Source organism: Haliotis cracherodii, unplaced genomic scaffold (genome assembly GCF_022045235.1).
Source record: "Haliotis cracherodii isolate W230 unplaced genomic scaffold, xgHalCrac1.p SCAF_9, whole genome shotgun sequence".
NCBI lineage: Eukaryota > Metazoa > Mollusca > Gastropoda > Lepetellida > Haliotidae > Haliotis > Haliotis cracherodii.
Window position 1 is genome coordinate 52,253,673 of NW_027266343.1, and position 24,241 is coordinate 52,277,913.

Consider the following 24,241-nt stretch of genomic DNA (forward strand, 5'->3'; position numbering starts at 1 on the left):
CAAGGCATGTTTATTACATCTTAATGGCTCAATCATCAAAATTACAGCTATATAATTTGTTTATGTGAAGTTTACACAATAAACCGCTTTTCCACTGGACGAAAGGCCGGTCACATGACCGCGCAACTGACGTTCATAAGCGTACGAACGACACACTTTGACGTTCATATTGGCGTCTCGTTTTCGCGAGACTTTAGTCTTCAAATGAAGTAAACCCTGGCGCACTGCTTCTACTTTACTTAAGAAACCCCTGTGAATTCCCTAGTACGAATACTAACTATAGAAGCATTATTTCAGATTATTTAGACCCTTTAATCTTGAACTCAGCTTTTAAGCAGACATTGGGAAAAATCAGAAAGTTTGGCAAATCACAAATATCCCTGCTACGACCAATCCTAGTGTACAAAACGAAGAAAGGCACATCTATCGTAGTATCGACTCGATCCGTGTCTCGACAGACATATACAGTCGACAGCAATCGATGAATTTTACCAGACTATTTGACACGTCTTTACAAACACCTTTCAATCATCGGCCAACTGATTAATGACGACTAACACTTGTCATCGCCACTGGTTCATCAACAACTTTGTAAATCTCCTATCACATTTTTCGTGTCGGCCATTTTGACTTCTTGTAAATGATGTAAATGTATTACGATGCGCTGCCATTGTGACTGAAAAACTGAGGTAGTTCTTAACATACCTTCCGCATCTAATGGTGATATTATCTGAATATATATGCTGTGAACACTATACTAAATACATGTATGTCACCGTAGAACAATGTAAGCATACACCTCTCATGTCACCTCTCCTTTTGAGGAACTACTTTATTCTGCGATACTTCATTGACTGACAGTGTAAACATAAAATAACACGTACTGAATAAATTTTTGTAAGGATTTAGATCTACATCTTTCGAGGTAAAAATAATGAATTATAAGAACTGCCTTTCACTTTCACTATGATTCAATCAACCACTGGTTCACAAGACGTAGACTCTGTTATTTACATATTTCCTTGATTTAAGAATTGCCTTTCACTCTGAGTGAGTTGATTTGAGTATGAACCGTCATAGAGTGAAAGCCAGTTGTTGTCGCAAGCCCCGACCTTCATACAGTTTGGCCCTCCCTCTGTGAAGGTTCATACTCCAGTCAACTCACAAAGGCATTTCTTAATCAAGGAAATATGTAAATAACAGAGTCAACGCCTTGTGACCCAGTGGTTGATTGAATGATAGAATGAGCAGCGATCCACGACTTCAGGATACAATGAATTACGATCAGCAGGTTACATTGCTCCAGGTTATCCCAATTCCAATCTCCCCATTAAAGAGGCTTGTGTATTTGGAAATTTGAAGATACAAGATACAAGATACAAGAAACTTTATTAAGCGGCGGCAAAGCAATACAAAAGGCACTGTAATTCTTAAAATCTATTGTACCGACAAACAGTTTAAGAGATTAAGAAGAAAACAAGAGTTGATAATACATTACAAAAAAAGAAATCTTATTTCGCTTAAAATGCTTAATACGTAAGAGATATTACAGGCCTGATCAATATCATATTTACATATAGAACATTTGCATATGGGCCTGACGGGTCCCGAAAAACATGCCGAATTTCAAAATAAAAGTATACCCATTCCTTATACGTAAGAGTAGCTTAACTGTATAGACTTTTCTCTCACAAGGGATACCTATTATCATTCAACTTCGTTAAAGGATCTTTTTACAAATATAAATGCTCGTTTAATTCTCAATTTTTTAAAAGAAATAAAATTATTTGATAAATCAAAAATTTTGAATTGTTTTAATTAAGAGTGAAATTATTAACAACTGAGATTATTGAAGGCTGTACCACTCAGGGGGTTAAAGTAGTGTAAAATTATTGTCCCCCTGACAGTGGCACGTAAATCCATCTTTGTTGAAGTGTTTAATATCAACTAGTGTTTTAATGAAATGATTGTGCGTATATTTTTTAAAATTGGTTAGCAATTCATACAACCACTGGTGACCAAAGTGATGGCATAACTCCTGCTGGGAATCATGCAGGAAGCAAAAGCACTGCCAGTCCCCATGATTCCCAGTGAGGTGGTCTAGCTTTGGTTGCCAGTGGTCTATAGCCTGGTTTTAATTTATAGGAAATAATCTGCTAAAAAAATTCTTTGTTTTATTATTGCTTGAGTTTGTTTTATATCTAAACTGTGATATTTACCTTACTGTTTTACTGTCCTTTGTCGACAGGTCTTTAAAGGTAGAAACTACCTTGTTCTCATCGCGATATGGCTGCAATACTGCCGATGCGATGTAAAATTTTAACTCACTCACTCACTCAATTACACATAAGAGATTGCTTCTAAACGTCCACTGTATGATTCCGGCTATATTATAAGCACGTGTCTATCACTATCAAATAGTTATGATGCCAGTTGTTCTTGAAAAAACCCTGCCCCTGCAAAACGACGTGCAGTTTGTAAATCTTGTAGTCATGTTGCACATGTACGTTTTGCTTCAAGTGTACAAACTTCCTTCTGGCTTAAAATGAAACATGGTACACACATGAAACAGATTATATGACAAAACCTGTTGGAGGCATTAGAACCATTTGCAGTAAGAGATGAACGCAGTAATGGAAAGTCACTAAAGTGGTCCAAAGCAAGGAAAACTGTTGATTTTTAGCGCTTGTGTATATGGCCTGTAGTCTCTAGTACCGAATGACTAAGTCTCGATAGAGGGTGACTGGATGGTTACAATGGGTGATCTGTGTGAGTGTTAATTTATAGTGGATTCTTGTTCATCACCCACTGTTCAACCAGGGCCAAATCATCTATCGGGCATCGTCAGTACTTCATGCGTTTGTGTGGCTACGTTCCCCATCATGCTCGAATTCAACCAACGAATCAAGCCACGGTCCGGATCGACCATATTTCTCGTGCAACAAATGCTATAGCCCTGCAGCATCTACCCTAAACATTGCTTGAATATGATCCACGCCATCGGAACACGATGACACGCAAATAAACATTGCTTGAATATGATCCACGCCATCGGAGCACGATGACACGCAAATAAACATTGCTTGAATATGATCCACGCCATCGGAGCACGATGACATGCAAATAAACATTGCTTGAATATGATCCACGCCATCGGAGCACGATGACACGCAAATAAACATTGCTTGAATGTGATCCGCGCCATCGGAGTACGATGACACGCAAATAAACATTGCTTGAATATGATCCACGCCATCGGAGCACGATGACACGCAAATAAACATTGCTTGAATATGATCCACGCCATCGGAGCACGATGACACGCAAATATACATTGCTTGAATATGATCCACGCCATCGGAGCACGATGACACGCAAATAAACATTGCTTGAATATGATCCACGCCATCGGAGCACGATGACACGCAAATAAACATTGCTTGAATATGATCCACGCCATCGGAGCACGATGACACGCAAATAAACATTGCTTGAATATGATCCACGCCATCGGAGCACGATGACACGCAAAAAGAGCCAAAGTACAAAACTTGCCCACCCGATCCAACATACGACAAGCAATTTTGTGCTTTGGACATATTCTTATCCATACGGACGTGTGGGGTATATATATATATTCAAGACCAATGCAATTCGCAGTAAGAGTAAAAGATAGACTCTTACTCGGCTTACATATGTTACTTAAAGGTGTTTGCTTCACAATTTACATGTAAGGTTTTCACATCTTTTACCAATACCACTAACAAAATAACAGCTCCTACGATGCAGGGAAGGAATGGTTTTTGTTTCATAATATGGAATATAAAACATCAACAACAGAGAATAACCAGAATAACAGATTCCATTGGGCCCAAAGTGTAAACTAGTGGAGAAAAATAAATGAATGGATCATACGTTTCATCTCTTCTAAAAGCAGAGTTCATTGTACGATTTCAACTATATCAGGGCCATGTCTTTATGATTCACTATCACATAATGATGATACCAGGTGTTCGCAGAAAGGTGAGCGTATCCTGCCCCACTGGAAAAGAGTGAGAGAGTGAGTTGGGTTTAACGCCGCTTTTATCAGTATTCCAGTTATATCACGGCGTGTCAGCTTAATGTGGGAGGAAAGCCCAAAGTGATGCACGTCTCAGACGTTCACCACTTCGGTGAAACCCACGAGCACGGGTATGGTGCTGACAAACCTAGAATCATAATCGGGGCGAACCGGGATTCGAACCCACAATCATAGGTTTCTGGCGTGTCCAAGGGACGAAACTCTGCACAGCGAATCGCGGCGCTTTAGACGACTGGGCCACCCGTGCCCCCAACTGGAAGAGGGCACTGATGTAAGGACAATCTACTGATAAGTGATACCCTAACTTAGATACGTTTGGCCATCACTGATAGGTGACAAGATATTCTGGATAAACTTGAGTATCACTGATGTGTAATATTCTGTATAGTCTTGGCTATCACCGATAGGTGATAAGATATTCTGGATAAGCTTGGGTGTCATTGAAAATGACGAACATGTCAGGAGCGTCGACGTTGTTCACCACAGAGTCATATAATATTTGATTCTTTGAATCTCTTGTCGGTGGAACTTTCATTTGTTCAGCCCCTTCACAGTACATCCCCGTGAGGACCCGGGCCAGGAACATTTGTCTGTCACCCCACCTGTCTGGTGCAGCATACAGGTCAGAGTAAGAAGCACGGACAGCAAAGTACACGCCCTTTCCGTAAACGGTCGCTGAAAATGTGTGAAAAAACATAAATGATAATTTATTAAATGTAATGACAGCGACAAAATTCTGCTAAATATTTAGCTTACTTGAAATTTAAGACGTACGTTCAAACGAAAAGTAATAATCATAATCATAATCATAATAATAATAATAATGATAATGATAATGATAATAATAATAATAATAATAATAATAATAATGAGTCCATTTGTATGGCGCCAAACTCCATAATGGCTCGTGTGCTCATGACGCTTACATTATTACCCCAGTCAATGGATCAGTGAGCACTCGATTTTTATTCTCAGCTCATAATTCTTATATTTCAAAATGAAATGAAGTTCTATCTCTGATGGAAAACACAGTCTATCTGGTCCGATGATACTTCATAATTCATGATCTCCAGCTATCCATATCATGACCCACGCCTTTGGAGTACAATGAAACTCCATCACCCAGGTCACCAACGACCCGATCCATTATGTCACCTCCTACGATAAGCACAGGGTTCGAACCAGGAGTCCGCACAAGCCGAGGAACAAGGCCGTACATATATCAGTAATAACACGAACTTACCATTTTTTCCACAGTAGCTCCGATTAAAACCATTCTTTGCTATATATGGTACGCCGTCCATGCTTGTACCGTGCCAAAGGACCTTTTCATTGTTGTGTCCTGTATTCTGTGTTTCTAGCCGCTGCTTCATTGCTGCATATTGTCGCCATAGCGATTGAGTCTGAACCCGCTCTATCTGAAAAGAAGTGATAATTGAACTTTGACAAAGAGCACAAATACAAAACGCCCCAAATGTAAGCTTTTTATTACGAGGCGCAGCTGAAAAAGTCTTATCCTAACTATGGTGAAGCGTTGGTTGACAATAATTGTTCAACATAATCCCCTTCAAGGTCAACACCCTTGCGCCAACGATGCTGGATCCCACTGGTGTAGAAGGCTTCTTTGTGGTTGTGTAAAACACAGCAGGAACGACGTCATCACTATTTGCATGTGTCACCGTTTGGAAGGAGATAAAAAATCTGACGGTGCCAAATCTGGAGAATATGAAGGGTGTTTAACGGGTTCATATGTCTCCCCTTTTCTAGTGTCCAGCCCGAACAAACCGTTGACGTCCTTTTTACGTTAGTTCCACATTGACTGTCAAAATATTGACAGATGATCATTTATGGAGTTAATATCGTTTCTTGTCGTTTGTTATTCTCTTAAAAATGTTTCCTTATAAACAGTAAATTTATCATTAACTCGTCAATCGAGAATGTTGATTTCGTAAAGCACCATTTTTGTTAGTTGACCAGCTTGGATTCGTCTCGTAGTTTTCAAGATTATGTTTTTGTTAAAGTTGATTTTGTATAAAATCATATCTAAATGTATGATAAAGAATTTTCGTGACCCTACATATTTTTTGATAGTTTTGTTTTATAACACGAAACTACCTTTTAAGTCAAGGGGTGGTGGACCGTCTGTGTGTGTCAGGCAGGCAGAATTTACGTTTCCAGGTTAACATTTGTAATGAAATATTTGATTTCCCGGACGACAACTACACAAAAAGTATACAATAAATAGTATATTCTCGTGACGGGAGAAAAGGAGATATTTTCACTCGTTGCTACGCCATTCGTAAAATATCTCCTTTCCCCCCGTCACTTGATGAGAGAGACATGATATTTCACAAGACACGTGGAATATACTCCATCTGTTACCAACGGCAACAATGATGTGAACTTTGTGTTACATGTATGCATCAGTGGCTTTATCTTAACTCGTTAATGGCGAAAAACATGGGTGATAAAATGGGTTTTCCTCGGCCTGTGTACTGGTATTTATACTGAATTTAAAATTATCAATGCAAGAGAATAACCAGACCATTTCGTGCAAAGGCAAAAGGGCTGTGAAAACTATATGAAAGGACCACTGAAAATCAGTGTCGACACCAGGTGTTCGCAAAAAGTATACAAATGTCCTGTCCCACCAGTAGCACCAGCTATTCACACAATTTTCATTAAAAAAATAAGTATTTATTGCCTGACGCCACACAGCAGAACAAATGAATTAACCAATGAAAGGATTTTTTTTATTAAGAGTGTAAAGCACCCTCTAAGTTGAGGAACAGTTGCATGATTTAATTAAAATCAGTACCTTAAGGATGGTTTTTTGTCTTCCGACACTGCCAGTAAATGTCTTCTCTACTTTGGTATATTCGTTGGTTTCTTTCTTGACTTCAAACTGTTCACTTTCTGTGTGCATTGGACACCAGTGCGAAGGTGCATCAAATGCTGAACCTGTGAATTCAATTAGTGTGCGTGATGGACATATATATACTAATAACCACTATTTGTTTTTTTATTGTCAGATGAACTGCAGTCAGCCGTCCTGTTTGTCTCTTATCAACATGCTGTCTGGTTCAGATGTGAAAAACAAATAGTTTCAAGTCAAAGACAATTTCAATGGCATTGCACATCATTATGATTACTTTACACTCCCAAGCTGAAGTATGTATATATTACTGATACCTCTTACCTTTGCTTAAATCTTTTCTGATGACACGAACTCTATCTGCATCATTATACAGATCAAATTCCTCCATTTTCTTAAAATCAAGAACATACACCTTGCCATCGATGACGGGTAGGTAGAGAGTCGGCTTCTCGTTCCCATGAGCATCTTCAATCTTTTGGTTGATGGTTACATCATAATCTTGAATCGCACCTGCGCCTGATAGGTCAGCGTATCCCCACCTCGCGTATGACGAGATTAGTTTTGCCTTCTCATCCTGTTGTTGTTGCAGAAGGATTGCCTTCACAATGGCGTGAACTGCGTCCGTGGCTGCCATCACGTCAGATGTTAGACCCTGTAGTTGAACTGTACCAAGCATGTGGTTGTAGTCAACGGAAATACAGTGCTTTGAACTTAGTTCCCGAATTTTATCCTGCTGCAACATACAGACAAATACAAAATAACAAAACAAAGACAACCAAACTGCATACAGAAAGGATTTCTCTTGTTCTGAGGCCATCGTCCTATGCACACTGTATAGTATTACATATGGTTAAGAAATGCCAGTTAAGCGAAACATGAAATTGATTTTTCATTGCGTGGTACAAGCATGCGTTAAATATCCCCTAAGTTATGCATATAGACTAAACATTTAAATGTTAATGGGACCACACAGAGGTGAGAATGGTTTTTCGCCGCTTTCAGAATATATTTCAGCGGTATCACGGCCGGAAAAAAAACAGAAATAGGTTTCCCACATTTGACCCATTGAACCCGGTTCAACGCTTTAACAACTAGGCTACCCGACCGCCCCCATTGTAGTGTGAGATATGTAGGAGTATTAGTATTATTTGGTTCATATAGTTTACCTGTCGTAGATTCGCATTTTTCAGCTGGTCATCTGAAATTGTTTTTGTTGTAATTGCTTCATTAACAAACGTTTTTAACTGGCTGACAGCTGTTTCCACGTGCCTGATGTCATCTGAGAACATATGCAGAAAAACCTTGGTTGCAGGTTGTGTTCTGTATTCCTCAGTTGCCTCAACTGTAGCTCCTTCCATAGCATCAATATCTGAAGTAGGATAGGATAGGGTGAAATCATTTAGTTATATTTTCTGAACGCCTCCGTGGTCTAGTGGTAGAGCGTCCGCCCGGAGAGGGGAAGGTCCGGGGATCGATCCCAAACCGCACCATACCAAAAGACGTTAAAAGATGGTACTTGTTGTTACCCTGTCTGGCGCTCGGCATTAAGGGGCTAAAACAAGGACTGGTCGGCTCGGAGACAGTATACTGTGTCTGAGTGGGGTACTCGTGTTAAACTGCGGCATGGTATCTCAGTGAGCTAGCACTATAAATCGGCATCAGTCCGGACTAGTACAAGCAGCCACACAAACACACGCACGTACATGCACGTCGCTATATAAGTGCAATAATCTTGGACGCGACGTTAAACACCATTTCTCCTCACCTAGTTATATTTTCTGGAAATATTTATATTAACTATAATAAAGAAAAAAAACAATGATGGGAAGTTGTTTATAGTACAATAAAATACAACAGGGAGCATAAACCAGGAGTGGAGCTTTATGTATGAGCAAAGGTGGTTCATTCTTGTATTTACCAAAGATCCTGTTTTTACGGGTTTTTACGGCTGTAATCTTCATCGTTTCTTCGTCGGTCTTCTTTTTCTGTCGTTGGAAGATCTGTAGTAGCTATAGATTAAGGAAGGCAGATAAATTTAAATCCCTCACAATTATGTTATTATATTGTGGCTATTCACGGAAGCTTTGAGTGATTTGTGGTGTATAACAAAGAATGAATGAATGAAGAAACCGATTTGTTTTACAAAGTTGAAGTTTGTTCTGGTAGTTGTTCAACGCAGTGCAAATATGACCATACGAATATAAACAGAACTTTATCCATATCCTCCGTCGGTTTACTAACATTGTTTTAGTTAGTTGTAGGCAGGTAGATGGTAAATAACAGATATTTACAAACGTACCTTAAATATTGAAGTGTCGTTAAATACGACGATCTTCACTTCCTCCAGAGATGAATCTGGATTGCCTTGGCTAAACCGTTCAACAGTCTCCATCATGGTTTCGGCAACCATAGCATTTGGGTATCCAAGGTTACCAGTACCGAGAGCTGGAAAAGCAATGGTCTTGTGTCCTTCCTGTGAAGCTTCTTGGAGGCAATCTGAGATCACTTCCTGGAGAACCTAATCATAATTGTCCAAAATACAAATGGTCACAAATCCATTTAGGTGGGAACAATAAGATATTTAAGAGAAACTTTGTCTTATCATATGAAATATACGTCTGTACCCCAAAGTACCACAAATGCCCCCAAAGTAAGTAGCATATATGTATGTTGGTGTATACCATGCTTTTCATCTGTATGTTTTTAAATAATCAATGCCCGATGTTAAGATTATATGTCAAACACGAAGCAAATACATGTAGTTAAGGTGACCCCTATTAGTGAGTGAGTGAGTGAGTTGGGTTTAACGCCGCTTTTAACAGTATTCCAGTTATATCACGGCGTATCAGCTTAATATGGGAGGAAAGCCCGAAGTGATGCAGGTCTAAGACGTTTACCACTTCGGTGAAACCCACGAGCACGGGTATGGTGCTGACAAACCTAGAAACATAATTGGGGCGAACCGGGATTCGAACCCACAATCATAGGTTTCCGGCGTGACCAAGGGACGCAACTCTGCGAAGCGAATCGCGGCGCCTTAGACGACTGGGCCACCCGTGCCCCTGACCCCTATTAAGCTTAACAAAGACAATACAACTTCATGTGTACCATCTTTCCTTGGCAAGCGTGTCCACTAGCCTATACGTATACCAAAGCCTAGTTTGTACCCTTGCCGCATCAAGGCCACTTTTCTTGGCTCGCCCCTGGCGCCACCTCGCGTAGATCACGAGTTGTGCCTCTTAGTAATGAAAACCCGATATCCAATCAGATAGCTGTTCTTATCTAGTGTTGCTTCACAAAGATGACGTCTACCATAGGCGACGACCTAGGCGATCACGAAAACATTCGCGATTTCATCCCTGACACAAAAACACAGGCAATCGTTGGGGGGTTTAAAAGATGAAAAAGACATTTTCCGGCAGAGGTAAATCACTTTCATACGAAGGTGTACCAGAACATGTTGAATTTGTGAAACGTTCTCTGATTGGACTATCGACATGTGCAATAGTCCAATCATATGTTGCACAGGATAGTGGGCTTGATGTAGCAGGGGTGGAAACAAGACTTTGATAAAAAGGCTAGTCACCGCTCTTGCCTCGGGAAGATGCATGTGTACATATTATCGAAGCGTAACTTTCGGCAGGTAGGATGGTACGCTGTATTGTACGGTAGTTAGTTTATAATGAATCGCAATGGTGTACGCTTACTAACCTACTGAACATGTCATATGTAAAATGTTTCTTGTTCTGTGTTCAACTTTTGTGACACATCAATTAGGATTGATCGATGCTGATTCGATACTGGTAAACAAAGTACCAGCCATTTGCGACTCACGGGCGGGCAACTCCATTTAACGGTAAACTACGGTTATAACGAACCCATAGGGACTACTAATTTTATTTCGTTATAACCGTAGTTCGTTATAAGCATATATACAGCATAACCACAGCAAATAGTCGGGACTAAAAAAGTAAGTTCGTTATATCCGTCAGTTCGTTATAAGCGTGTTCGTTATAACCGTAGTTTACTGTATGTATATATATATATACATACAAACATACACACACACACACACACACACACATATATATATATATATATATATATATATATATATATATATATATATATATATATATATATATATATAGCTATGTTGTGGTGTGATACGTGTGGATTAAATGGTTCACATCACTTCCTGGTTTGGATTATGCATAATCAGTATGCATACGACCTAGGTTTGGTCAAGGGACCTCGTCTAAGTAAATGGGTTCTTTTCTATCCAATTTCGAATGGAGGTCGGAGTAATTCCACGTCAAAAACATTCCAGGAACTATCATAAAAATGGTAACGTGTACACTTACGAGTGGCCGAGGCGGACCGCAACGAGTCCTGTATTCGACCAAGCGATGAAGTATTGTGCTTAGATTTGCATAAGTAAACAGTTGACAGGGGGTGTGGTTTACGAGATTTACCGACACCGCGATAATATAGAATCATACCATTCGTTCACTAACCAAGATATTTACTACTCAGCTGTGAAACATGTGTGCCTCTATATACATCAAGGAAAAGTTAAATCAATGTTAAATCGTATTTGTAATTCGTACTTCAATGTGTTATATCGCCACTAGGGATGTCATAAATATGCGTACAATAGCGTAATCCGTATACATGTACATACATACAGCGCAAAAATATCAGGCACCAAAACATTATTATTTTCAGGAATTAAAATGTGTCGTATACCCTGCAACACTGCGTCTCGTCCTTCCATGCTGGGAGACAGGTGTGGTAAACGTGTTGACACCTGAGTTTTCCCCCTCCAGTGATGGCAAAGTGTCCAGCTGGAATCCCTGTAGGGTACCTGTCCTCACATTCGTGCTGCATTTTCACTCCAGCAGCCTCAAGGATGGACTTGGATAGAGAGCCGTTCCTAAGTTGAAGATCGGGTGATGCGCTGTTCACTATGACGTCAGTCTATTGTCAAAATTAAAATGTATATATCGATATCACAAGTCCTCTTCGACATTTTGAATCAATACCCTACAAACATACATGGCTCTAGTACCAATGTATCTGCAACGTACCTGGTGTACTCATATTCTAAAATTGAGCATATCGGTATGATATGTGGAAATACTTTATATCACTGACGCATGCGTATACACGCGTGGAAACAGTAGCCATGCCTGTTAAACATACCTGTTGCGTCGTAATATCTTCCTCTATGATGACTATTTCAATGGGTGCACTCGACTCAACACCAACCTCGGGCGGTGAATAGTCACGTGGAGAACGCCCTGAAGTATACACATTACACATTCAGAGTGTGAATACTACTAAAAAGATTGAGTGAGTATGGTTTTACGCCGCTTTTAGCAATATTCCAACAATATCACGGCGGGGGACACCAGAAATGGACTTCCCACATTGTACCCATGTTGGGAATGGAACCCGGGTCTTCGTCGTGACGAGCGAACGCTTCAACCACTAGGCTACCACACCGCAAACTACTAAAAAGATCAAGTAAAGCTAACACAATGTGAACAGGTTTGAAGTAAAAATTTAATATAACTAAAATTCAGAAAAATTGCAAAAGCAATTCAGGACATAACTCACGGCGTGATTTAAGAATTGCCTTTTATTTTGTGAGTTCATTGGAGTATGAACGTCGGGGCTTCTTATATTTTGTTTTGTTACTATTTATTTCCTCGAAGGGTGTAGTTCTAAACACAATTTTATTTAGAACTTGTGACTTCATATTCACGCTGACAGTCACACAACAACCCGCTGTATCGCGGAATGAAGTAATTACTCAAAAGGAGATGTGACATGAGCGTATGCGTGCTGACATTGTTCTACAGAGACAGTTTTTGTATTTTGTTTACAACAAATAAAATCAAATGATAGCCTCATAAGATGAGATAGGTCTGTTAAGAACTACCTCATTACGTCAATCACAATGGGGGGGGGGGGGGGGGGGGGGGGGGGTGTGCTGGTCGGGTAGCCTAGTGGTGAAAGCGTTCGCTCGTCACGCCGAAGACCCGGGTTCGAATCCCGACATGGGTTTCAATGTTTGAAGCCCATTTCTGGTGTCCCCCGCCGTGATATTGCTGGAATATTGCTAAAAGTGGCGTAAAACCAAACTCACTCACTCAATCACAATGCCAGGTACGATAAACGTGACGCGACAGAATTACATTTCTTCGTTTCGCTGACGAGGATTGGTCGCAGCGAGGATATTATTGAACGATCATGAAGTCAAACTCTCTGACCTTTCTCAATGCATGCTAAAACGCTGTGTTCAAGTTTTAAATGTCTAGATGATATGAAAAAACGCCTCTGTATGGATTCGTACTAGGGAAAGCCATTCTTTATTACAATTATGAACGCCGTCTCGTTGTAGGTTCTAACACCGTTATCAAGCAAGTTGTGTCAGAACCTACATCGAAACGGCACTCCTAATTGTAATAATGGAGTTGTTCATCCATATATCTTATCCTTACTTAGTACTTCAACTTCTCAATGCCTCTCAAAGAACTTACAGCCTGATGGTTCGTGCATTAGTGTTTCAGCCTGAAGATATGAGTGAGTGAGTGAGTATGGTTTTACCCGGCTTTTAGCAATATTCCAGCAATATCACGGTGGGGGACACCGGAAATAGGCTTCATACATTGTACCCATGTGGGGAATCGAACCCGGGTCTTCGTCGTGACGAGCGAACGCTTTAACCACTAGGCTACCCCACCGCCCTTGAAGATATGAGTTCTATTTCACACATGATTGTGTTTTATCTTCCCTTCTGCAATATTGCAAGAGAAAGATTGTGTAACGTGCCATTTATTTACTAACTCATATTTGATAGTAGTCTTGGTCATTTAAATTTATACATGCGAGAAAGGTATAGAATGAGACAAACTTTGATAATGATTGATTTTAGTTCTGTTCAGAGAGCCAGATTAGTTCTTTAATGATCACGATTTTAACTCGTACCCGACTTCTTTATAAACCTACCTTCGTCCAATGCATCTGCAGTGAATCCTCTGCAGTGGCTTAAGTTTTGATCTCCAGTTTCAGAAGAAGACATTGTCAGTGGTATACCATCATCACAAACTTCTGATTGGTCATGCCTCATGTTCCCTGGCTGATCTGGGAGAGTTTCTGAAATGTCCATAGGATACTCTGATACTGGTTCTATCACACACCTCTCATTTGCCTCAATTTGTCGGATCTGTTCACGTCCTTTCTCCGACAAAATTAATTTGATAATTCCTGGACTATTGAACGTGGTTGTATCGGACACTATCGCCGTGGAAAAAGTTATTAGTTTTTCCTGCACAATGTTCAATCCTTCTTTAGTTCCTTTCAATGAAAAGTGTTCAGAATCTTTATGAACTTCTACAGAATTCCCTTGAAGGGATCTAGCAACTTTGTCTATTTCACTACCCATATACTCTGTGAGGAAACGATGGATTCCTCTGGGGAAATTGACAGTGTCTTCATACACAGTTTTGTTTTTCATGATCCTTTCCACCTCTTTTGTCACGTCTTCAATAACATCGTCCGTGGCAGCTATTACAATACGAGACTTGTCTTCCGCTACGACGATCTCCAAAACGTCCCCCACTGTCCTAGTCAAATCACCACATATCTTTTTCCATTCCGGAGATTCTACCAATTGGGTAGCTTCAGGGTCAAGACGTATGACCTGCTCCACGAGACTCTGTGTAAATACATCAGATATATATCTCGATGCAGTCTGTGACGTACTGTATACTCTGACCTCGCTGTTTCTTGTCTCAAATATTCCGTTGATATATTCCAGTTTCTTCTCAATGTACTGTTCAACGCATCTCTTTTGAACAAGCATCAGCTGTACCTTAGACAGGTTAGGCAAAGGATCAATTCTGAAAACGTGCATCGTATTCCGCAGATCTTTACATGCAGATTCCACGTCACACAAAACCCCGGAAAATGTTATCTTCTTGCTTAAATCAAAGTATACAATTTCCAGATTTTGATATTTCCTGGTCATTTCGCTGGCAAAATTCACTTTTTTCAGTAAACGCAACTGCCACAACTTTACTGTTTTCGTCTGAGTGGTTTGCTCTGTTCTATACCTATGAGCGTTCTGTGCTTCTTGTATGATATCTTTCAACTCTTCCATGAACTTTTCTGTGATGACCTTGTGGCCAACCACAACTATAAGACCTGTCTCAGGATAAGAGTGTACAACTGCTTCATCCGAGTTGGGAATTTGTAGGTCGCCAATAGTTGTAATTACGTTGCTCCGAATTTCAAGGGGTACAAATATTTGCTCATTGACAAGTGAACTAAAAAATTGTTGACACTTCCTTCTAACATCAACTTCCCATGAATCAGCTCTATGCTTTGCATCAGGAACATCTTTGGTAAGGCAGCATTTCAGGATAACAGAATTTTCAGCTCCAAATTCGACCGTCGTATAAATATCCTGCAACTGCCTCTCAAGATCCAACAGATTCCGTACGGAATCTTTCATGAAACGTATCTTCTGTGGATCTAGGTCTTGGAGGGAGAATGGAGGTGGTACCTTCAGCCATTCGGTGCAGAGGGACGTGTAAAATGTCACCCCTCCAATCTTGTGGGATGTTTGCAACAGTTCAGGCTTCACTGAAAAACAGTAGTGGGTGAGTGAGTGGGGTTTAATGCCGCCTTTAACAGGATTCCAGTTAAGTCACGGCGTGTCAGCTTAAAGCCCGAAGTGATGCAGGTCTCAGACGTTTACCACTTCGGTGAAACCCACGAGCGCGGGTATGGTGCTGACAAACCTAGAAACATAATCGGGGCGAACCGGGATTCGAACCCACAATCATGGGTTTCTGGCGTGCCCAAGGGACGCAACTCTGCACAGCGAATTGCGACGCCTTAGACGACTGTGCCACCCCTGAAAAACAGTAATGTTAAATTATAATGATAGACTAAGTATATATTAAACCGAGTTATTTTTTTAAATATGTCAACATTCAAAAGGGATTTATGTCAGAAATGTATTTTATTTCAAATTTGGTAACCAAGGATACATATGCTCTTTCACGATATTATAATTAAAATACAGCACCACTACAGGTATATTATCAGATCTGAACCAGGTAGGTGATCAACGATCCAAAACCTCTTCATCCAATGGCAAACCAGGAAAATGTGACAGTTCGTTCTACCAATGTCCCACACGGATCTGTCAATCGTATGGTGAGGACTTTGTGCGTCGATACCGTACTGGGCACTGTTGGTTTATACCAATAGTTGCGTAAATATGACCATGATTAATCCCCTAAATAAATCCTTGCGATACATATATTGTTTGACTATGTGAACTGTCATAAAGCTTCATATATAGGATCTCCCCACCCATGAAAACGTGTTTTTTTTAATGTAAAATATCTCCATAATAACTGTTGCTTAATTGCCAAGATTCAGGTACATCGATAAACTGATATCGTTCAATGATGGTCAAATAGCCATTTCCCCTAAATTGATTTACCCAACTGCACTAGAAAGGAACTAAAAACGGCGTCATCTGTTTCATATTTAGATCATACATAAAGATTCAGTTATGTCGAACAATATTCCTCCACAGTCAATTTTGTTTTGCTAGGTTTGCTGTCTAATTTGGTATCACTCATGACTAACACTGCGTTCATATTGCAACTCGGACCGGAAGGTATTCAACAAAATTGAAGTGCAGCAATAATAGTAACATTTACTGAACATAAGTAGAAGAGAAAAAATCTGTATATATATTTGATTTGTTTGTCTGTTTGTTGGTTGTTTAACGCGCACTCAGTCATATGACGGCGGTCTGTATATAGTCGATTGGACCAGACAATCCAGTGATTGACATCACGTGCAAGTTGATGAAGACCGATTTTAACCCTGAATCTTCACAGGACACACACACACAAACACACACACAAACACAAACACAAACACACACACACACACACACACACACACACACACTCAATGAATGTAAATATTCCCACTACCTTTATTACTGCGGAATGTCGGGTAATCCCAATATTACAGTCGAGGGAATTCCCTTTCTGCTCAAGTTTATCGTCGTGCACTGGACATTTAGCGACATTCATGCATATTCATTGTCCAAACTACCCTTGGAGACCGAAGGCCGAGAAGGAATGAAACAGCAAACGTGCAGGCTCGCTCGCCTGTTTTTTTCCGCTCGCCTCAGTTCCACAACTTTCATGTCTTCGGGTGTCATTTCTAACTAGCATTTTTCCAACTGTGTTTGCACGTTTTCAGGGAACTAATGTTTGATTCTGCCGATAACTGACCATGTCATTTGAAACAGTTGCCTTCTCTCGGAAATATTTATTTCGGTTCGTTATAGTCTGACTGTTGCAGTTCTTCTCGCCTCTTGCCTTGATTGACAGGTCCAATGAACATTGTTTTGATTCTGCTCTTGTGACTGTGTCGGGCGTGTCAAGTTATGTGCATAAATTGAACGATCACCTGATTCATGTCACGCCACAGTATGTATTCCTGCGCCTGGAATGTTTATCAATTTCGTCATTTTTGTCTGTTGTGATATATACAACTGTTTTTAGTTAAACCAGTTTAGATAAAACATGTTTTACGATGTCGAATTCAATTACAAGCATTGTCTTTGAATTCCTTTCGGTTCATTGACGTATGAATCGAAAAACCGATGTGCAAACTTCTGCTAAATCTGCTAAAAGTTTGCACATTGGTTTTTCAATTCATACCTCAATGAACCGAACAAAAATCACAGTCAATCCTTAAACACATCCATCCATCCATCCATCCATCCACCACACACACACACAAACACACACACACACACACACACACACATACATACATACATACATACATACATACATACATACATACATACATACATACATACATGCATACATATCACTGAAACACGACCATTCATGTACCGTTGCATGATACAATGTCAACCACCTGTAGATGGGTATTGCAGCACCTATATCACTGAAACACGACCATTCATGTACCGATCATGTCATGACTATCGGTGGATCATTGCATGATACAATGTCGACCACCTGTAGATGGGTATTGCAGCACCTATATCACTGAAACACGACCACTCATGTACCGATCATGTCACGACCGTTGTGGATCATTGCATGATACAATGTCGACCACCTGTAGATGGGTATTGCAGCACCTATATCACTGAAACACGACCATTCATGTACCGATCATGTCACGACCGTTGTGGATCATTGCATGATACAATGTCGACCACCTGTAGATGGGTATTGCAGCACCTATATCACTGAAACACGACCATTCATGTACCGATCATGTCACGACCGTTGTGGATCATTGCATGATACAATGTCGACCACCTGTAGATGGGTATTGCAGCACCTATATCACTGAAACACGATCATTCATGTACCGATCATGTCATGACTGTCGGTGGATCATTGCATGATACAATGTCGACCACCTGTAGATGGGTATTGCAGCACCTATATCACTGAAACACGACCATTCATGTACCGACCATGTCATGACTATCGGTGGATCATTGCATGATACAATGTCGACCACCTGTAGATGGGTTTTGCAGCACCTATATCACTGAAACACGACCATTCATGTACCGACCATGTCATGACTATCGGTGGATCATTACATGATACCATGTCGACCTGTCCAGAACTTACACTTTGGTCCTTTGAAATGTACCAAGGCTGTTTTCTCATCCCTGTTCATGTCGACTCTGGTAACTTCCAATCCCTCACTTTTACGCCATTTCTTAAAATACAGCATCAGAGCTTTTCCTGTGATTGAGGTGTGGATACGTGTTGTCTTGATCACGGAAGACTCTTCCATTGTTCCCTTTAACACAGGATAAAGAAAAGTAAGGTTTGTAATCGAAAAAATGTGCTGAGTTGTCCCCCTTAGTCCCATAGTGCCATTTTGACACCCGCTCAAATAGATTTTAATACAGTCTCGTGTAGATTATAGAAGTAGCTTCAAAGGTAAATAATACTGGATTGACTGTGTATTTGTTTCGGTTCATTGAGGTATGAATCGAAAATCCGGTGTGTGAACTGTATGGATCCGCGTAGCGGATTCTTACAGAAGTTTGCACATCGGTGTCCGAACGATCGCAATCCAAAAGTGGGAGAGATATGACAATCGGTATGAGGAGAAAGGTACAGATATTCGACGTAAGAATTTTGACAAATGCTGAAAATACTAAACTTAACCCACCCTTAAAATATTTTTAAAGCTTGTACATTGTATGAACATCCTTAAAGAGTCTGTACATAATGTTGATAGCTCATATAAGAAGAAATAAACGACTCGTGGTCGTTGTTTATCGTACAATTATAACACTGCATGGAAAAAATCACTCGGGGCAGCGCCCCTCGTGGTGGGTGTGGTTCAAGTTTCAAATAAATCGCACTACGGTAAGTTCAGTCTGTTTCTAGAACAATATATTTTGTTTGGCATGTCATAGTTCAAAAGTACGTAATATTTTTTTATAAATATTTTTTACTTTATAAAATAAGACTTAACAACATAGTTTGTGTATATTAAAAAAATAATTTGTGTACTAAAAGTCTACTTACTTACTTACTTACTTTGGAGATTTAACGTGCGCTTTCCGACTGATGCGTATTTCGCACATGGGCCCGGCCAGGCCATTTAATGTGTTTCCGAAAGGGGCGAAAGTGGTGTGTGCAACCCAAGAGGGGGCTTTAGGGGTTGCTTATATAGAATTTGGGAATTTTGAGATCTGGAATAGATGCCGATGGGGTTGGGGAGGAGAACTAAGGGATCTGAGTATGGTGGATGTTTGTTTATGTGATTTTGATTTGGTAGGTTATTGTGTTTTTAGATGCGTTTTATTAGTTCCGTTTTGATTAAGAATATGCCAAAGGCCTTGCAGTTTTCTAGTTTATTTTGTGGGTTTAGTATTGCTTCTAGAGTGAGAGCCTTGTTTATATTGAGGGTGGTTTGTAATGCGGTTCGATGTGCTAGGTAGTGTGTGCAGTGGATGAGTGCGTGTTCTGGGGTTTCTGGTTGTTTGCAGTGTGGGCAGTTACCTGTAGTGTTTTTTTAAAAAAATTTAGGTGGTTATTTTGGTTGGTGTGTCCTGTTTGGAGTTTAGTGATTACTCTGTCGATTTTTTTTGATGAATGGAGAATTTTTGGTTTGGTTAGTGGTTTGCTGAGCACTTTTTTGATTTGGCTATTTGAGTTTAGATATAGGTTATGCCATTTTTTGTGATTTTTTGCTTGTTTACACTTTTAATTTCTGATTTTGAGATGGGTAAGTTTAAGCTTATTTCTGGAATTTTTAGGGATAGTTTAGCTGCTTTATCGGCGTTTTCATTACCGTATATTCCTACGTGGGCGGGTATCCACAAGAAGGTTATTTGTTTGCCTGCCTTAGTTAGGTCGCTGGAGCTTTTAAGTATTTGATTTATTAATTTAGGTCGGTTTTTGGTATTTTTGTTTTGGAGGGCTTGCAGTCCACTTAGGGAGTCGGTAAGTATTAAGATTTTTGTTGTGGTCTTTGGATTCTTGATTATGGAGGGCTGAGGCCATGCTCATTAGTTCTGCCGTGAATATTGATTGGTTGTTTGGGAGTCGGAAGGATTGTGTGGTTTTAGTTGGTTGTGTGGTATGGACTCCGAAACCTGTGTGTTTGGAGGTCGGATCTGAGGATCCGTCCGTGTAAATGTGACACCAATTTGGCCAATGTTCGTGTATGTATGCTAGTGTGGTAGTTTTAGCTATGTTTGGGTCGGTTTGTTTATTTATTTGGCTAGCTAGTGTTGTGTCTATTTTGGGTATTTTAAGTTTAGGGGTGAAGATATTTGATTGTTTGCAGTTTTGTTTAAGATTTTTAATTTGGTGAGGTACCCCGAATATAGGCTGTTATTTGTACCATCGATGCTCTTAGGTCATGATATGGTCGCATTTTCAATCTAAATTTCTGAATTTAGAGATTACCTAGCAGTTTTGAAGGACATGAGTATGCAGAAATGACTAAAATTACAAGTTTTCTCGGAGAGCGCGTTATCATAGAGTAATGTTCTCTCGCCGGACATGTAGTCTTAACGATTAGCGCATAACGCTTATAGACTAAATCTTGGGAATGAATGCAGGCGTATGTCAACACGGACTGATATTTCTTTTGCATTCTATATTCTTAGTTCCTTTGAATATAATCAACATTTTAAATTTGGCATTATTGATTAAGGTAACCAATGAAGTTATTATAATAGTTAGGTTAGATCATGTAGCACTAGAAATAATGTAAACAATATGGTGCATATACAAACAGTATAAAATATAATATGATAACGTTTACACATTAGTTTAGCAAATTAAAGTTACATATAATCGGGCTCGTGGAAGCAAAGTCATTCATGTGCACATATCTTATATTATATTGAATGTTTGTATGTAAATGAATGTACCTTTAAAGAATTACCGTGTGTGTGTGTTCAATTCAACTGATTCAAACTACCCTTGATGTAATCAATGTTTAAACAATGTACTTATTAAGCGAGGTAACTATACTGTACACGCAAATCCCGTGAGCGCATTCACACTTGTTGTTTTATTCAGTTGCTCATGTATTGCTATATTTTCAGTATTGTTAAGGACTATTTATGTCTACATTGTACACATACAATGACATGCCGTCGGGCATATGACTTTTGGTTATTAACAGTAGTTCAGATATAAAGCATGTGGCCATATTATTTAATTAGCAGGCTGAAATTTTATATTAACATTTGTGTAATAGTCACTATTCTTTGTATTCGGTTTAAGTTGTATTCTGCTTGGTGTATTAAAGGTACGCTTATCACTACGTTCTCCATAAATAGCAAAGATCATGTAAGATTATTTTAGTTATTGGTAACACATGTAGCACGTGTCTTACCGAAGAGTTATCTTATTTATTTACAATATCTTATCCTTAATTGCGCTATATCACGTATTTTATTTTCAATCAAATGTAAAGTGTATTCGTTTCATTTTTAAATGCAATTTTTTATTGTATGATACATTGTCAGTAAGATCTATACTGTAACTGTTAATTCATAATTTTCGGAATACTTTAATTGCCTTAGATTGTACTTTGCTTATTTTTTATTGTGATATGTAAATGACTGATGAGACACACGGAATACAGACTGGCCACTAACAGATGCTTCTCTTGGTTGTTTTAAGATGTGCGGTTCCACCCTAATTCCCCGACAACAAATTCTGTGAATTATAATCAGCCTAGACCAAACATAAACCTTTAAAGGTTATTATAGGTCATAAGGTTTATTATACGCGGACAACACAGCGGGGTTCAAGGCGGGTACAACCCCACTTTTATGACATTTTAAAAGTAAACTACGGGGATAAATCGTACTACGGTATAAGTTCATTCATGAACGCATGTGAATGTTCACAGGAAAATGATTATTGACAGATACTTACTCATTCAAATAATAATTTGAGACGCTGAATCCACCTAGGCATAATTCAATTTTTTTATGTTTCTTTTTCATCTTTTGCTTAAACGATTATTTTGATTCTACGTTCTAATAAACGTGAACACAGCTGATGAACTAAAAAACTGGATACAATGATCAACTGAACAACTAAGATATTTCTTTTCTGATATTGTATTGAACAAAACAATTGTCATACATTCCCGCATTCGTCCCATACCTATGCAAAGATGTCTTCTCTGCTCTCCAAGTTGACTCTGTTTTATTTGTACAAGCCACAGTTTATGAATTTACAAGTTGTGAGCGTAGTTGCTTTCGTAGTAAAGAGTCCATATAAGGAAAGTCACATGGTCAGACATGGCAAGGGACGCAATTCATGCGCTAGTCGCAGTCTGTTACTATAAATAGCCAAACTATACAACCGTGTACACGGCTTCACTTTCTATTGTAAAAATCTCTGCCCTCATACATGTCACATCCAATTCATTTTGGGTCCTTTTTTAGCAAAAAGCCTCCTAACGTATTTCGGTACGCTAGCGTGCGCGCTTATGAACAAAGCTGCCTTCGGCAGCGGTTTCCTTACGGAAACCCCCGAAGTGGTGACCCAAACCACTAACCTGCAGTTGACCCTAACTGATACTATATCTTTCGTCTGGAAACAAACTTTTTTCTCTAATCACAATCTAAAATTCAAACCATGTGAAAACAATTTCTAAAAATACACTCTGTAAACGCAATCATGACAAACACAGTTGACTCACCAATATTCGAATGCAACAGGGCTATAATCCCACCGTAACTTGTACACACATATACTTCCTTGATATTTCTGTCACAGCGTTGTGCGTGTATATCTCGTACTGTTCCATATACTGTTAATAAATACGTTTTTCAGTAGTCCTTCCGATGTAAATCTTCACTGATCATGAGTATTGTGTAATAACCCGTCCCAAACAACGTGGCATAGAATCAATATGAAACCGAAAGCAGGATAAGAAATTACTCGCTTACGGCAATCCTTTTCCTGGAACATAGGGGGGTCGGGGGTGAAGGGGGGGGGGGGGGGGGGGTGAGGGGGGGGGGGGGTGAGGGGGGGGGGGGGGGTGGAGAATGGGCAACAAGTACAAAGGGCAAGAGGAGTGCTAGGTCGTTGAAGTTTTTAAAATGATATTAATGCAGAGTAAACGATAACATACATACATACATACATACATACATACATACATACATACATACGTACATACATACATACATACATACATACATACATACATACATACATACATACATACATACATACATACATACATACATACATACATATAATCCTTTGATTCGTGAGAAGTCAATTAACCAAGTGACACTGAGTTACGTTTGAGACGAGCTTGTTTATTGTACATGTAATCCCCTTCGATAAATATGGCGTCTGTGGAGGTCAGAGGTCAAAGTCGTGTAAGGATTGCCTGTCAACCAGCGAAACGTAAGCGACACGCAGTTACAGCACGCGAAAAAAGGGAAATTTGTCTGTTTAAAGAAAAACACCCGTCAGCAAGTTTAGAAACCATCAGTAAGCATTATGGCACTGAATTTGGACATACCATAGGAAAATCGACAATTGGTGACAGTTCAAACTTCCATGACAGACTTTTTGAAACGTGTATGAATAAAGATTGAGTGGATGTATCTGTTTGCTCTGTCATCTGTCATAAGTTGCATAATTGAAGGGAAGTAACTCTTCCAGTAA

General features: G+C 39.6%; 1 protein-coding gene across 3 annotated transcripts; it reads right to left on the reverse strand.

The window, feature by feature from the left end:
- Positions 1-1,372: 1,372 nt before the first annotated feature.
- LOC139452995 (uncharacterized) lies at positions 1,373-23,474 on the reverse strand. 3 transcript variants are annotated; one of them, XM_071234624.1, is made up of 12 exons: positions 23,259-23,474; positions 18,692-18,866; positions 13,977-15,614; positions 12,165-12,262; positions 11,709-11,939; positions 9,259-9,477; positions 8,878-8,968; positions 8,126-8,328; positions 7,281-7,689; positions 6,900-7,042; positions 5,325-5,499; positions 1,373-4,756 (listed from the first exon to the last, which is right to left on the reverse strand). In XM_071234624.1, exons 2-12 carry the CDS (start codon positions 18,858-18,860, stop codon positions 4,479-4,481), a joined length of 3,654 nt encoding a protein of 1,217 aa, XP_071090725.1. In that variant the 5' UTR covers positions 18,861-18,866; positions 23,259-23,474; the 3' UTR covers positions 1,373-4,478. The 3 variants fall into 3 exon arrangements, with proteins under 3 accessions (XP_071090725.1, XP_071090724.1, XP_071090726.1); XM_071234623.1 differs by having other exon boundaries at positions 7,281-7,692; XM_071234625.1 differs by lacking the exons at positions 1,373-4,756; positions 6,900-7,042 and having other exon boundaries at positions 5,331-5,499; positions 7,281-7,692.
- Between the last annotated feature and the right edge of the window lie 767 nt (positions 23,475-24,241).

What these genes read in the sequence shown, in the direction of transcription:
- LOC139452995 (XM_071234623.1), bottom strand. Translation starts at nt 18,860, where the DNA reads ATGGAAGAGTCTTCCGTGATCAAGACAACACGTATCCACACCTCAATC. An exon ending in AAGATATTACGACGCAACAG is followed by an intron (nt 11,940 to 12,164) that starts GTATGTTTAACA and finishes TTTTGACAATAG; the next exon opens with ACTGACGTCATAGTGAACAG. An exon ending in GACAAAAAACCATCCTTAAG is followed by an intron (nt 5,500 to 6,899) that starts GTACTGATTTTA and finishes ACTTCTTTTCAG; the next exon opens with ATAGAGCGGGTTCAGACTCA.